Source organism: Polypterus senegalus, chromosome 16 (genome assembly GCF_016835505.1).
Source record: "Polypterus senegalus isolate Bchr_013 chromosome 16, ASM1683550v1, whole genome shotgun sequence".
Classification (NCBI taxonomy): Eukaryota; Metazoa; Chordata; class Cladistia; order Polypteriformes; family Polypteridae; genus Polypterus; species Polypterus senegalus.
In genome coordinates this window covers 89,321,831-89,333,907 of record NC_053169.1, presented here as the reverse complement: position 1 = coordinate 89,333,907, position 12,077 = coordinate 89,321,831, and the positions used below count along the sequence as shown (strand labels likewise).

Sequence of the window (12,077 nt, the reverse complement as noted above, 5' to 3'; positions counted from 1 at the left end):
GAGACTCATCAGACCAGGCAAGGCTTTTCCAATCTTCTGTTGTCCAATTTTGTTGAGCCTGTGTGAATTGTAGCCTCAGTTGCCTGTTCTTAGCTGAAAGGAGTGGCACTCTGTGTGGTCTCCTGCTACTGTAGTAAATCTGCTTCAAGGTTCAATGTGTTGAGCATTCAGAGAAGCTCTTCTGCATACCTCGTTTGTGTAATGAGTGTTTATTTGAGTTACTGTTGCTTTTCAATTAGCTCAAACCAGTCTGACCATTCTTCTCTGACCTCTGGAACTAACAAGGAATTTTTGGCCAGAGAACTGCCACTCACTGGATATTTTCCTCTTTTTGGACCATTCTCTGTAAACCCTAGAGGTGGCTGTGAATGGAAATCCCAGGAGATCAGAAGTTTCTGAAATACTCTGACCAGCCTGTCTGGCACCAACAACCATGTCATGTTCAAAGTCACTTCAATTACCTTTCTTCCCTGTTCTGATGCATGGTTTGAACTTCAGCAGGTTGTCTTAGAACATTAGAACACTCCGGACAAGAACAGGCCATTCAGCCCAACAAAGCTCACCAGACATATCCACTTATTTCCTCCAAGAAAACATCAAGTCGAGTTTTGAAAGTCCCTAACATCTTACTGTCTACCACAATACTTGGTCGCTTATTCCAAGTGTCTATCGTTCTTTGTGTAAAGACAAACTTCCTAATGTTTGTGTGAAATTTACCCATAACAAGTTTCTAACTGTGGCCATGTGTTCTTGATGAACTCATTTTAAAATAATAGTCTCGATCCACTGGACTAATTCCCTTCATAACTTTAAACACTTCAATCATGTCACCTCTTAATCTTCTTTTGCTTAAACTGTATAAGCTCAGCTCTTTTAATCTTTCCTCATAATTCAACCCCTGTAGCCCTGGAATCAGCCTAGTCGCTCTTCTCTGGACCTTTTCTTGTGCTGCTATGTCTTTTTTGTAGCCTGGAGACCAAAACTGCACACAGTACTCCAGATGAGGCCTCACCAGTGTGTTATAAAGGTTGAGCAGAACCTCATGTGACTTGTACTCCACACATCGTGCTATATATCCTGACATTCTGTTAGCCTTCTTAATGGGCTCTGAACACTGTCGGGAAGTTAATAGCATAGAGTCCACTATGACTCCTAAATCTTTCTCATAAGGTGTACTCTCGATCTTCCGGCCGCCCGTTGTATATTTTGTCTTGACGATGTCTATATGTCTAAATGCATTTATTGGCTGATTAGATATTTGCGTTAACAAGCAGTTGAACAGGTGTACCTAATAAAGTGGCCGCTGAATGTATGTGAGTCTCTTTCCCATCAAGTGGTCACTCTTAAGGGAGTTTGTGAGGGTCAGTGTTTGGTAAGTCTCTGCTGTTTTTAGATGCTGTCACCTTCTGGCATTTGCGTGGCCTGTAGAATGGCCAATCCTGAAGGTTCTTCTTGATTTCCTTCCTGTAAGACCTTATGTGGATTCTATTTTTTTTTTATATTATCTTAGAGATAATTACCTAAATTGTGAAATGATTACTGTTGAGTGGGTTATCTGATGGTCATTTGTCTTATTTATCACTGCGTTGCAGCCATTTTGATATACATATGACCCTCTAAATCTGAGGCCTATGAATTGGTTACTCTTGCTTTGAATCTTGTAATTCTCAGGTGATTCTCTTCCCTATGGGTTGGTTCTTCTCAGATGATTCTCAAATCTCTATCGAGACCCATTTTGTGTGAATTTTGTGTATTCATTCTCGGGCAATACAAGGACTGTGGATTGGTCATATTTGCATGAGTCCGTCTTAGAGGATTCTCTGCTCATTCCCCAGCCACAGGGGATGCACAAACCAGTGTGTTTCTTTGTGCCGGTCCCAAGCCCAGATAAATGGGGAGGGTTACGTCAGGAAGGGCATCAAGTGTAAAATTTTGCCAAATCAATATGCGCACAACAATACAAATTTTCACTTTTACCCTTCTACTTGTCTCTGATTCTCTGGTAGTTTTGTCCAATCTGTATTGGCTACTCCTGTACTCTAAGGAAATGCGTGGCTATTTAGTTGTAATGGTCGTCTGGAATATGTGTGCGTCACTGTGAGTTTGTACCTTTCCCCATTCCTGTTATTAGTGGAATGGCATAATTTGTAAGGCCGGCCAATTGTACAGGGGGAGGCTCCAACAGACTGAACTGGGAGGAGCCAACAGTATGTAAATGGAAGGTAGGAAAAAGGAGATGAGAAGCACAGAGCCAAGAGAGATGTGGATGCCATCACAGGAAAAAGCAAGAGGGAAAGGACTGACACCGCATGGAAAACGTCAGATGAACCCGGGTTCATTTCAGGATGAATTATTTGTACTTTCTGGTGAAACGTATTCAGGAGAGGACCTGACGGGCCAGCACAAGGAACTGTTAATCTGGATGTTTCCTGAAACAGGAGGTATGGTTTGGCACCTCATTCCCCACCGCAAACTGAGATAGTCATTCCGTACATAGAATATTTAAGGACTACAAATACATTATTTTTTTTCTCTTGCTCAAATTTCTATATTAGTAGTGTACAGTGCATCCGGAAAGTATTCACAGCACATCACTTTTTCCACATTTTGTTATGTTACAGCCTTATTCCAAAATGGATTAAATTCATTTTTTTCCTCAGAATTCTACACACAACACCCCGTAATGACAACGTGAAAAAAGTTTGAGATTTTTGAAAATTTATTAAAAATAAAAAAATTGAGAAAGCACATGTACATAAGTATTCACAGCCTTTGCCATGAAGCTCCAAATTGAGCTCAGGTGCATCCTGTTTCCCCTGAACATCCTTGAGATGTTTCTGCAGCTTCATTGGAGTCCACCGGTGGTAAATTCAGTTGATTGGACATGATTTGGAAAGGCACACACCTGTCTATAGAAGGTCCCACAGTTGACAGTTCATGTCAGAGCACAAACCAAGCATGAAGTCAAAGGAATTGTCTGTAGACCTCCGAGACAGGATTGTCTCGAGGCACATATCTGGGGAAGGTTACAGAAAAATTTCTGCTGCTTTGAAGGTCCCAATGAGCACAGTGGCTTCCATCATCCCTAAGTGGAAGACGTTCAAAACCACCAGGACTGTTACTAGAGCTGGCTGGCCATCTAAACTGAGCGATCGGGGGAGAAGGGCTTTAGTCGGGGAGGTGACCAAGAACCCGATGGTCACTCTGTCAGAGCTCCAGAGGTCCTCTGTGGAGAGAGGACGATCATCTCTGCAGCAATCTACCAATCTGGCCTGTATGGCAGAGTTGCCAGACGGAAGCCACTCCTTAGTAAAAGGCACATGGCAGCCCACCTGGAGTTTGCCAAAAGGCACCTGAAGGACTCTCTGACCATGAGAAACAAAATTCTGTGCTCTGATGAGACAAAGATTGAACTCTTTGGTGTGAATGCCAGGCGTCACGTTTGGTGGAAACCAGGCACCGCTCATCACCAGGCTAATACCATCCCTACAGTGAAGCATGGTGGTGGCAGCATCATGCTGTGGGGATGTTTTTCAGCGGCAGGAACTGGGAGACTAGTCAGGATAAAGGGAAAGATGACTGCAGCAATGTACAGAGACATCCTGGATGAAAACCTGCTCCAGAGCGCTCTTGACCTCAGACTGGGGCGACGGTTCATCTTTCAACAGGACAACGACCCTAAGCACACAGCCAAGATATCAAAGGAGTGGCTTCAGGACAACTCTGTGAATGTCTCTGAGTGGCCCAGCCAGAGCCCAGACTTGAATCCAATTGAACATCTCTGGAGAGATCTTAAAATGGCTGTGCACCGACGCTTCCCATCCAACCTGATGGAGCTTGAGAGGTGCTGCAAAGAGGAATGGGCAAAACTGGCCAAGGATAGGTGTGCCAAGCTTGTGGCATCATATTCAAAAAGACTTGAGGCTGTAATTGCTGCCAAAGGTGCATCGACAAAGTATTGAGCAAAGGCTGTGAATACTTATGTACATGTGATTTCTCAGTTTTTTTATTTTTAATAAATTTGCAAAAATCTCAAGTAAACTTTTTTCACGTTGTCATTATGGGGTGTTGTGTGTAGAATTCTGAGGAAAAAAATTAATTTAATCCATTTTGGAATAAGGATGTAACATAGCAAAATGTGGAAAAAGTGATGCGCTGTGAATACTTTCCAGATGCACTGTATGTGTTTAAGTGTTTTGCCCCATGATTTGTGTTGGGTTGAAAGTGCTGCAGCGTGATATTAAGTATATATAGGGGTTTTATATTACAGTAAGTGTGTGTATCTTCCACTAATGATCATTTTTTACTTAACCCTGCTTTCACTGGTGTGTCTCTGTACTTGGAGTGGTGTAGTAGGAAACTAGTGTTGGTCACTTGCGCCCCGGGTTATTTTATTTTTTCTCTTTTTCCTTTGCTGCCGCTCTAGGAGGGCAGCACATATTATAATCATGCCAGTTCTAAGAGCAATACATAGTATGAGCACTTTGGTAAATTCCTGAAGACTATTATCAGAATACAGCGGCCTTAAACAGTGGTCAGGCTGTTGTTTCAGTAGCTGATTCATTTGGGATGCTCAGCTATATTAAGCGGTCACTCTTTAAAGAGTTTTTTATAACTGCATCTTGATTCTCGGATCTTTTTAGTGGGTATGCTGCTCAACGACCACCTTTTTTTACCCTGCTACATAAGCTATGTAATTTTAATGTAACTGTTAACACTTTCCACAGAGGCCGCTGATGTCCTACATGCATAGAAACCTGATGACCTTTGGAGGCTGCCGAGATGACTTCATGTTGGTTGTAGGTCTAGCCATTGGTAATGGGCATATCAAAGACAAGCCTACAGAAAAGCACTTGTTTGCCATGCCCAAGCCAAAGGTGGGTAAATATCTAGAGTGCTCCCATCATTCAAGTCAAATGACTTCACTGATAGATATTCATTCTCATGTTGTATCCATAGATCTTAGAGATGACTCTACTTATTGCTAGCTACATCAATAGTTTCCAGCAACAGAAAACATCAACACATCATTTGTCTGCTCCAGCCTTCCTCTCTGTTCCACTAGATGGTCCATGCTATGAACCCCAGAAGCTCCCCAGTCGAACAACCAAAGGGCCCACCTTGCTGTGAGATGACTAGTAATGCACCAGAAGCACTCGATCAGCCTGCTTGATTACTATTCAGTGTGCCTAACCAATCTACTGACCTTCTGGTAAAGCTTGTTAGAGAAGGCAGGCGCATCTTATAATGTGGCTTGAAACTTGTTTCGCATTCAACTCTGGCATGGTCGTGTTTCAGTGATAAAGTAAAAAGCAAAGGGAATGTGTCTACAGTCATTGGGAAGTCACTCAACATCTTTCAGCCATAATGAGAGTGTGGACTTGGCTCAGACATCTTCATAGTGTTCCAAAGCAAGGTGCACCCCGTGGTCAGCTTGCACCATCGCAGTCCTCTGTAATCAACAGTCAGACCGGTGCTCTTCTCGGATGTTTCCGAAGCACCTTCTCTGTTATGGGACAGTGCAGGTGAGACATACCAGAGAAGATAATGGATGGAGCACTTGCAGCACCACAACTAACTGAAAGAAAGAAAGAAAGGGATTTTTTTTTTTTAATTTTGAATTGAATTTTATTAATCAATACTCAACATGTCATTTACAATAGCAAAAGTAAAGCAAACAAAGAAAACCCCAACTCACCCCCCCCCCCAAAAAACAACACTTAATGTATATGTTAAAAAAGAAGAACCAATTCATTATCTCCAAGTTTAACACACTATTTTTCCTCAAAAGAATTCACGTTTTCAGTCATTCTGTAAAATTTATATTCTACAAACAACCCTGGCTTTTACCAGTCCATGAAATATTTTGATCGTATCACATTGTTTGTTTGATTTCACTTTCTCTTTTCGTGAGCTTGGCCTGTCCAATGAGGAAATTACCAATCATACATTCATCTTGGTTATACTTATTCTCATTAATAACATAAATAGGTACGCAGTCATTAAAAGGCAAGATAAGAACTCTAAAAACAGTGGTAGGAATATGTAAAAGAGGCTGAAGTCTAGAACAGAAAGCCGTGAAGAACGGTCTCTCTGTCTCCAAAGAAGGACATTTGTCTGTGACTGAAAGATCAAGCAGCGAGACGTGGGAATTAGCAGCAGTGAAGCTGTGCAGCACACACCATTGCGAATCACCGGTTCTTTTGTTCAGTGGTGGTCTATATTACCCTGGCTTTTACCAGTCCATGAAATATTTTGATCGTATCACATTGTTTGTTTGATTTCACTTTCTCTTTTCGTGACTTCTAAATGGCCAGCTTGGCCTGTCCAATGAGGAAATTACCAATCATACATTCATCATGGTTATACTTAATTATTAGTGCCATAAATAAATACACAGTCAAATTAAGAAAGACAGAAAGAGAAAGAACAGGAAGAAAGAGCATCTCCATTCATCCTGCCACTTTCAAGTGGGGTTTACTCAGCAGAGCCTGATGAGGATTGTGTGCTAAATGATTCTTCAGAACAAGCTAAGTATACAATTTTTGTGTTCTGATTTTTTTTTTTTCTATTTTGATGCCATTGTGGCTTTGCAGTATTGTTGGAGGAACTTTCCGTACCATAACGTTTTCCATAGCGCACTGCCCAGCATTAATCTTTGTCCGTTTCTAAAACTATTACTCCCTGCTGGGCACATTGGATACATCAGAGGGTCTCGCAGATGGTTTAGCAGATTGTACTCTTAAGAGTTGATTTCAGGATATATCAGTCTTACCATGGGTGATGTTGAAAGCTGCTAGGGCCTAAATATAAAACATCTGTTGGGTGATCACATCTGCCATTAACCAGCCTAACAGGCTAATGGATTTGCTCTCTGTAGCCAGCGAAAGCCGCAGTGTAAACTGTTGGACCAACGAATACGACTCACTACCTGCCTGTTAAAGCCCATTGCGGCACTCCTTGTGTGATTTTGGGCTATACGAAAATAAATTGTATATACAAAGGGTACCATAACAGTGACAGCTGTGTTTTGTGTTTCTCAGGTTGGTCACCGGGTCTCAGGGTGACGGTGAAGTCGCCTCACATTCCAGTTTAGCAACCACCTCCCAGAGGGGAGCCCAAGTGGCCCAACTTTCCACTTTAGCTTTTGCGGTCCTACTTTCTCCAGTCATCTAAAATATGCCTCTGCCCATTGTCCAGTTTAGGCCCATATTTCTTATTCACCTGCCTTTTGCCTCCCAGATCAGTCATTGGCATCCACAGTTATCCACCTTGTCCCCTGTGATCATTCTGAGGAAATGGTGTGCCCTGTGAATTAGAGCATTGGAAGCTGTGCTGTGTTGGCACCGTGATGTTGAGGTTTGGCTGCTTGTCTCCTGGGATCCCATTCGCTGGACCTGTCACACGCAGTATTGTTTAGGCACAATGTCCGTCTACTTTTTCATCTTTTCTGCATTCTGTACCCCTCTTGAAAGTTAATAAATGTTTGTAAGCATGGCTTGGTTGTGTTGTTTTTCTCTACAGTTGTGTTAATTCATGAGGATTTTGTTTGCTGCAGCTGCTTAGTTTTTAAACTGTTTGCCGTCACTACTGGGTTATCTTTTGGTGATGCAGATGGTTCGGCGGAGTAGTAAGGGTTTTAACAAATAAAATTCCTTTGAGCCAATTAATAAATACGCTTTTTCACCAAGTAGTTCATATTACAGTCTGTAAAGAAATGGTAGACTGTGATCCAATACAACTTAATATAAGCAAAAAATTATAACTATATATATATATATATTATATCTCTTATATATATATTATATCTCTATATATAATCTTCATTTGGATCTTGATCTTTGTTGGTCTGCGAATGAATTAGAAGAAGAAGCACTAGATGGCAGTAGAGAGACAGCTAAAACAGGCATTGCATTAAGAATCTCCTCCAGGCTTATACTACTGAAGACTGTAGTACGCCAGTCACACCTCAAAACACAGACATTCAAACTAAACAAATTGTTGTGCTTTAAATTAACTAAAGAGATCTTCATTTAGATCTTGATCTTTCTTTATCCATGAATTCCACGCATGCGTAGACCACCTTCCAGTTTAGTACGTTGTTGTTACTCACGGATGTCAACAATGTGCCGGAATAACGAAAGGGGTGGTGGACAGTGTTACGCTGGTTAGCTCCTGAGGCCTGGTTAGAGAATGAGATTGCTGAAGATAAAAGGTACGTGCCTACGTGACATATGAATGAAAGAAAGACACGTGGGTAAAATGAATGACAACGTAACAGCACGTCCCGGAAATTATTATTATTATTGTAGCCGGCGAGTGCTGCGCGTCTCACAGTTGTACTGTGGCTTGTTCACATGTCAGTGAAGTGATCCCTATTTATGCTTTAAAGAGCCTGGATACCTATGTGTCCCCCTTTTATAACCATTGCTCCGTGTATATTGCCTTACTCTTTGGATTGCCACAAAGCAACCTGCTTAAATATTAATATCCTTATTAAATATAATATTAATATAAATATATTATTTTCAACTTTTTAACCCTTGGGTTTGTTTTAGTATAATTTTGTAATCAATATTTGAACACTTCCTGAGACGTTTTTATATGGGCACATCTTCATACAAGATGCAGTTACTAGCGCCATCTATTGGTGAAATCTCGAACTATTCTTCATATGAACATTTTATTTCGTAATTAACAAGGATTTATTGATCAATTAGTGAAATTGATTATTGATTCATGTATTGTCATCGGAAGTGAGTAAGTGTGCAAAATTTCAAGTCATTTGGACAATAGGAAGTGGGTTAAATATCGATGACAAGATTTGTACCAGACAACAAACAGGTGACACTAATATAAGCGTGGTAAGTAAAAATTGCTTGGAGTTTTCGTAATTTGCAAAACCAGCTAAAAAGACAATCTGTAGAACTTGAACAAATTTATAAAATAATTCAGGATTACAAAGCAAGATGAATAATAAAGGAATACTAAGATTCAGGGGCCTGCTGCAAATGTTTAGGCGCTATAATATAACAGAACCAGTAATGGTGCACATCACAAATACATTTGACTTGAGCATTCCTAGTTTTCAGCCTCTTTCCCTGCATTTGTTTGCTCAGAGGTCGATGTGGTTGCTCCTTCCTGAGCAGCTCTTCTTTTCTCCACTCTAGCAGCCTGCTTCTTCTCTTCTTCCGTCGGCATCTTTTTGCGTTACGACTGATTATGTTTTCCTTAATTTTTCTCTAAAGCTGGCACTTGAGTCTTCAATCTGCTACAAGAATGACTTAAGATATTAAGAGGTAGGTGAAGTGACGGCAAAGGTGGTAGGGATGAGAATGGCGCCATACGCATGTGCCCCACAGCCACCCTGCTGCACACTGCCAAGAGTTGATAGATTCAATAAAATAAAAATGAAAAGAGGAATAACATTGGAGGTCAATCATCACCCCGAAAGCAAATAGCAGACGTCATGTAGTATATGTGTACCAAATTTCAGGTCAATAGATCAAATGGTGATTTAAAATCATGGACAGGCAAAGTAACATATAAATATCAGAAGATGATCTTAATAAAGTGAGAAGTGGATCAGCTAGTTCCCAAAGACATTCATATTACTTACTTGTCATGTCATTTTCTAACCCCCATATCCCAGACCAGGGTCATAGAGGGGCTGAATCCCACTCCAGCTAGCACAGAGCTCAAGACAAGAACAGACCCTGGGGTTTTAAACACATACATGCCAAATTAGTTAACAGGTCCTCCATATTGGCCTGGTATGAGTGAGTGTGGGAGTGTGTGTGACTGTGTTGTGCCCTGACAAGGCCTGGTTCCAGCATTGGGCCCTATGCCTCTAAAATAGAAGCAAGCTCCTGTGACTCTGTACTGCGTAATTGGGCTAAAAAAGGGACAGATGGATTGATAGATTTTAATTAAGGTGCCTCACAGATCCAGCATACTGAGTTAAAATCCTGTACCTACTCATCATCTGTGTGGAGTTTGCATGCTCTCCCCCATGTTTGTGTGGGTTTTCACCCTAGTACTGCAGTATCGGCTTATACATTTTTAAAGATGCACATAGGCCGGCAGACTGGTGTCCTCTCCAAGGCTGCTTCCTGACTCTCCTTTCGAGTCAAACATGAATGGTTCATCATTTTCAGTAATGTGATTTCCATGCATCCATCCATTATCCAACCCGCTATATCCTAACTACAGGGTCATGGGGGTCTGCTGGAGCCAATCCCAGCCAACACAGGGCGGAAGGCAGGAAACAAACCCCGGACAGGGCGTCAGCCTACAGTAATGCGATTTCGATGCAGTGAAACAACTTCATAACGTGGGAGACAAAAAAAAAACTACATTGCCCAGAACTCCTGATTACTTAAGCGGCAGCGGGCGTCTCCGACACTCAATTTCCCAGAAGGCATTTCAGGACGGCGTCTGCACGGCTGGTTTCCATCGTAACGTATCAGCCGCGGAGCTCGAGGTACAGGGTGTCGGGCTCATATGAGAAATGCCACGAGCTGGGTAAGTGAGCAGCGCTGTGACATTGTGTCTGGTACAGAGTTAGTTGATTGTATGTGCTGCCTGAAAGCCGTAAACGTGTTATTTAGAGTCAAGGTTCGGCTTTGGCAATGTCAATACAGCGGGCCGAGCAGCGTTTCGAAGCCGTTTGCAAATCCGTGTACCCTGATTAGCTGTGACTTCTGTATAGATGCGGCGTATTCTGTAGCGATCAATAAATGCTGCTTTGGTATTTTTTTTTTATTAAGATGTGTCGACTATTTTACATTCAAAAGACTCTGCTTTAGAGTAGGCCGCCAAAGGAGTTTGACAGAACGACGCATTAAGTCGTTAGAGGTGGACTAATAAGGAGTAGTGTCCTGTAAAGTTTCCTAAATTGAAATTGTCATCCAGCAAGCTGCCCATGCGTCATTGTAGTGGTCATCTGTAAGTAAGTAGACTACGTACAATCACTGATGCAGACAGCGAGGTTTTCTGGGGCATGTGTGTACCCACAAGTGTTGTTCTTGTTGCTCAGCATGAGATAACTAACGATGTAGAAAAAGGGTTGTCAAAAAAAGTGATTACGATTGTGCCGGCAAACCCCCGTGACCCTGTAGTTAGGATATAGCGGGTTGGATAATGGATGGATAACAATACCAATTCCATGACTTGTATATAACGTATCTAGTTTTTAGAGTGCCTAGTTTTTTGTTTTTTTTTTGATTCAGAAATTAACTTGGTGGCCAGTCATTTATATGCTTTTTCTGGTGTGTCCAAATGAGTCCCCTAGCATCACACTGACATCCCAACGTCCCTGGTGCCTTCTTTTCGTGTCCTTGATATCCTGATGGAATACTTCGCCCAATGTTTATCCACCACGCCGAGACTTTTAGGGAAATTTTCCAAATGCAAATTCTAAAAGTGAACTTTCAGACTCTTTGTTACAATCCGATTTCCTCAAACCTAACCAATAACTTTTTCAAAATTTCTTTATAATTTTAGATCTTTAATGTAAACTAAAAACTTAGAAATGACAGCTTTGAATGACCCCAAGCCTCTTGTGCCAGGTCATTTATCACACCATCAAATTCTGCATCAGAAATCAGTTTTCTAATATCGGGTCTACCAAAAATACCCTCATTCAGTTTAGCCTCAGAAAAACTTAAATATGTGGCACAAATACATGGTGATTCAAAAAGATTCATCCAATTTCAAAATGATTTTTTTGTTCTTGACATAACAAAGCAGTAAATTGAAAATGGTTTAGGTGAACATAAAGTTTATTTACCTCCTGCAGCTGTACAGACAACATCCATGCGACTCTCAGATTCATCCCATTCTCGATTGTCACTGTATTCACGGCTCTTTTAATGCGATTTCTGAGATCATCCAGTGTTGTTGGGAGTGGTGGCACATAAACAGAATCCTTAACGTACCCCAAAAAAAAAATCGCATGGCGTGAGATTCTTGGGGGCCAGAAGTGGAGGGCCAAATCGTGCGCTCCTTTACAGCCAATCCAGCGATGAGGGAGCTCGTTGTTGTTGAGAAGTGTGCAGACTGAAGGCAGCCATCTT

At 41.5% G+C, this 12,077-nt stretch overlaps 2 protein-coding genes across 4 annotated transcripts in view; both read left to right on the top strand.

The window, feature by feature from the left end:
* LOC120516519 (pleckstrin homology domain-containing family H member 2-like) overlaps positions 1-7,498 on the top strand; it is an 82,029-nt gene extending 74,531 nt beyond the window's left edge. For all 3 annotated transcript variants that reach the window (XM_039738242.1, XM_039738241.1, XM_039738243.1), the window contains 2 exons: positions 4,728-4,877; positions 4,960-7,498. In XM_039738242.1, coding sequence (XP_039594176.1) covers positions 4,728-4,877; positions 4,960-5,130 — 321 coding nt within the window. In that variant the 3' untranslated portion in view covers positions 5,131-7,498. The remainder of the gene's footprint in view (positions 1-4,727; positions 4,878-4,959) is intronic.
* A 2,909-nt stretch (positions 7,499-10,407) lies between these two features.
* Positions 10,408-12,077, top strand: part of dync2li1 (dynein, cytoplasmic 2, light intermediate chain 1) — a 47,180-nt gene continuing 45,510 nt past the window's right edge. Inside the window, exon 1 of the mRNA XM_039738576.1 lies at positions 10,408-10,524. Within this exon, the coding sequence (XP_039594510.1) occupies positions 10,511-10,524 (14 nt within the window). The 5' untranslated portion in view covers positions 10,408-10,510. The remainder of the gene's footprint in view (positions 10,525-12,077) is intronic.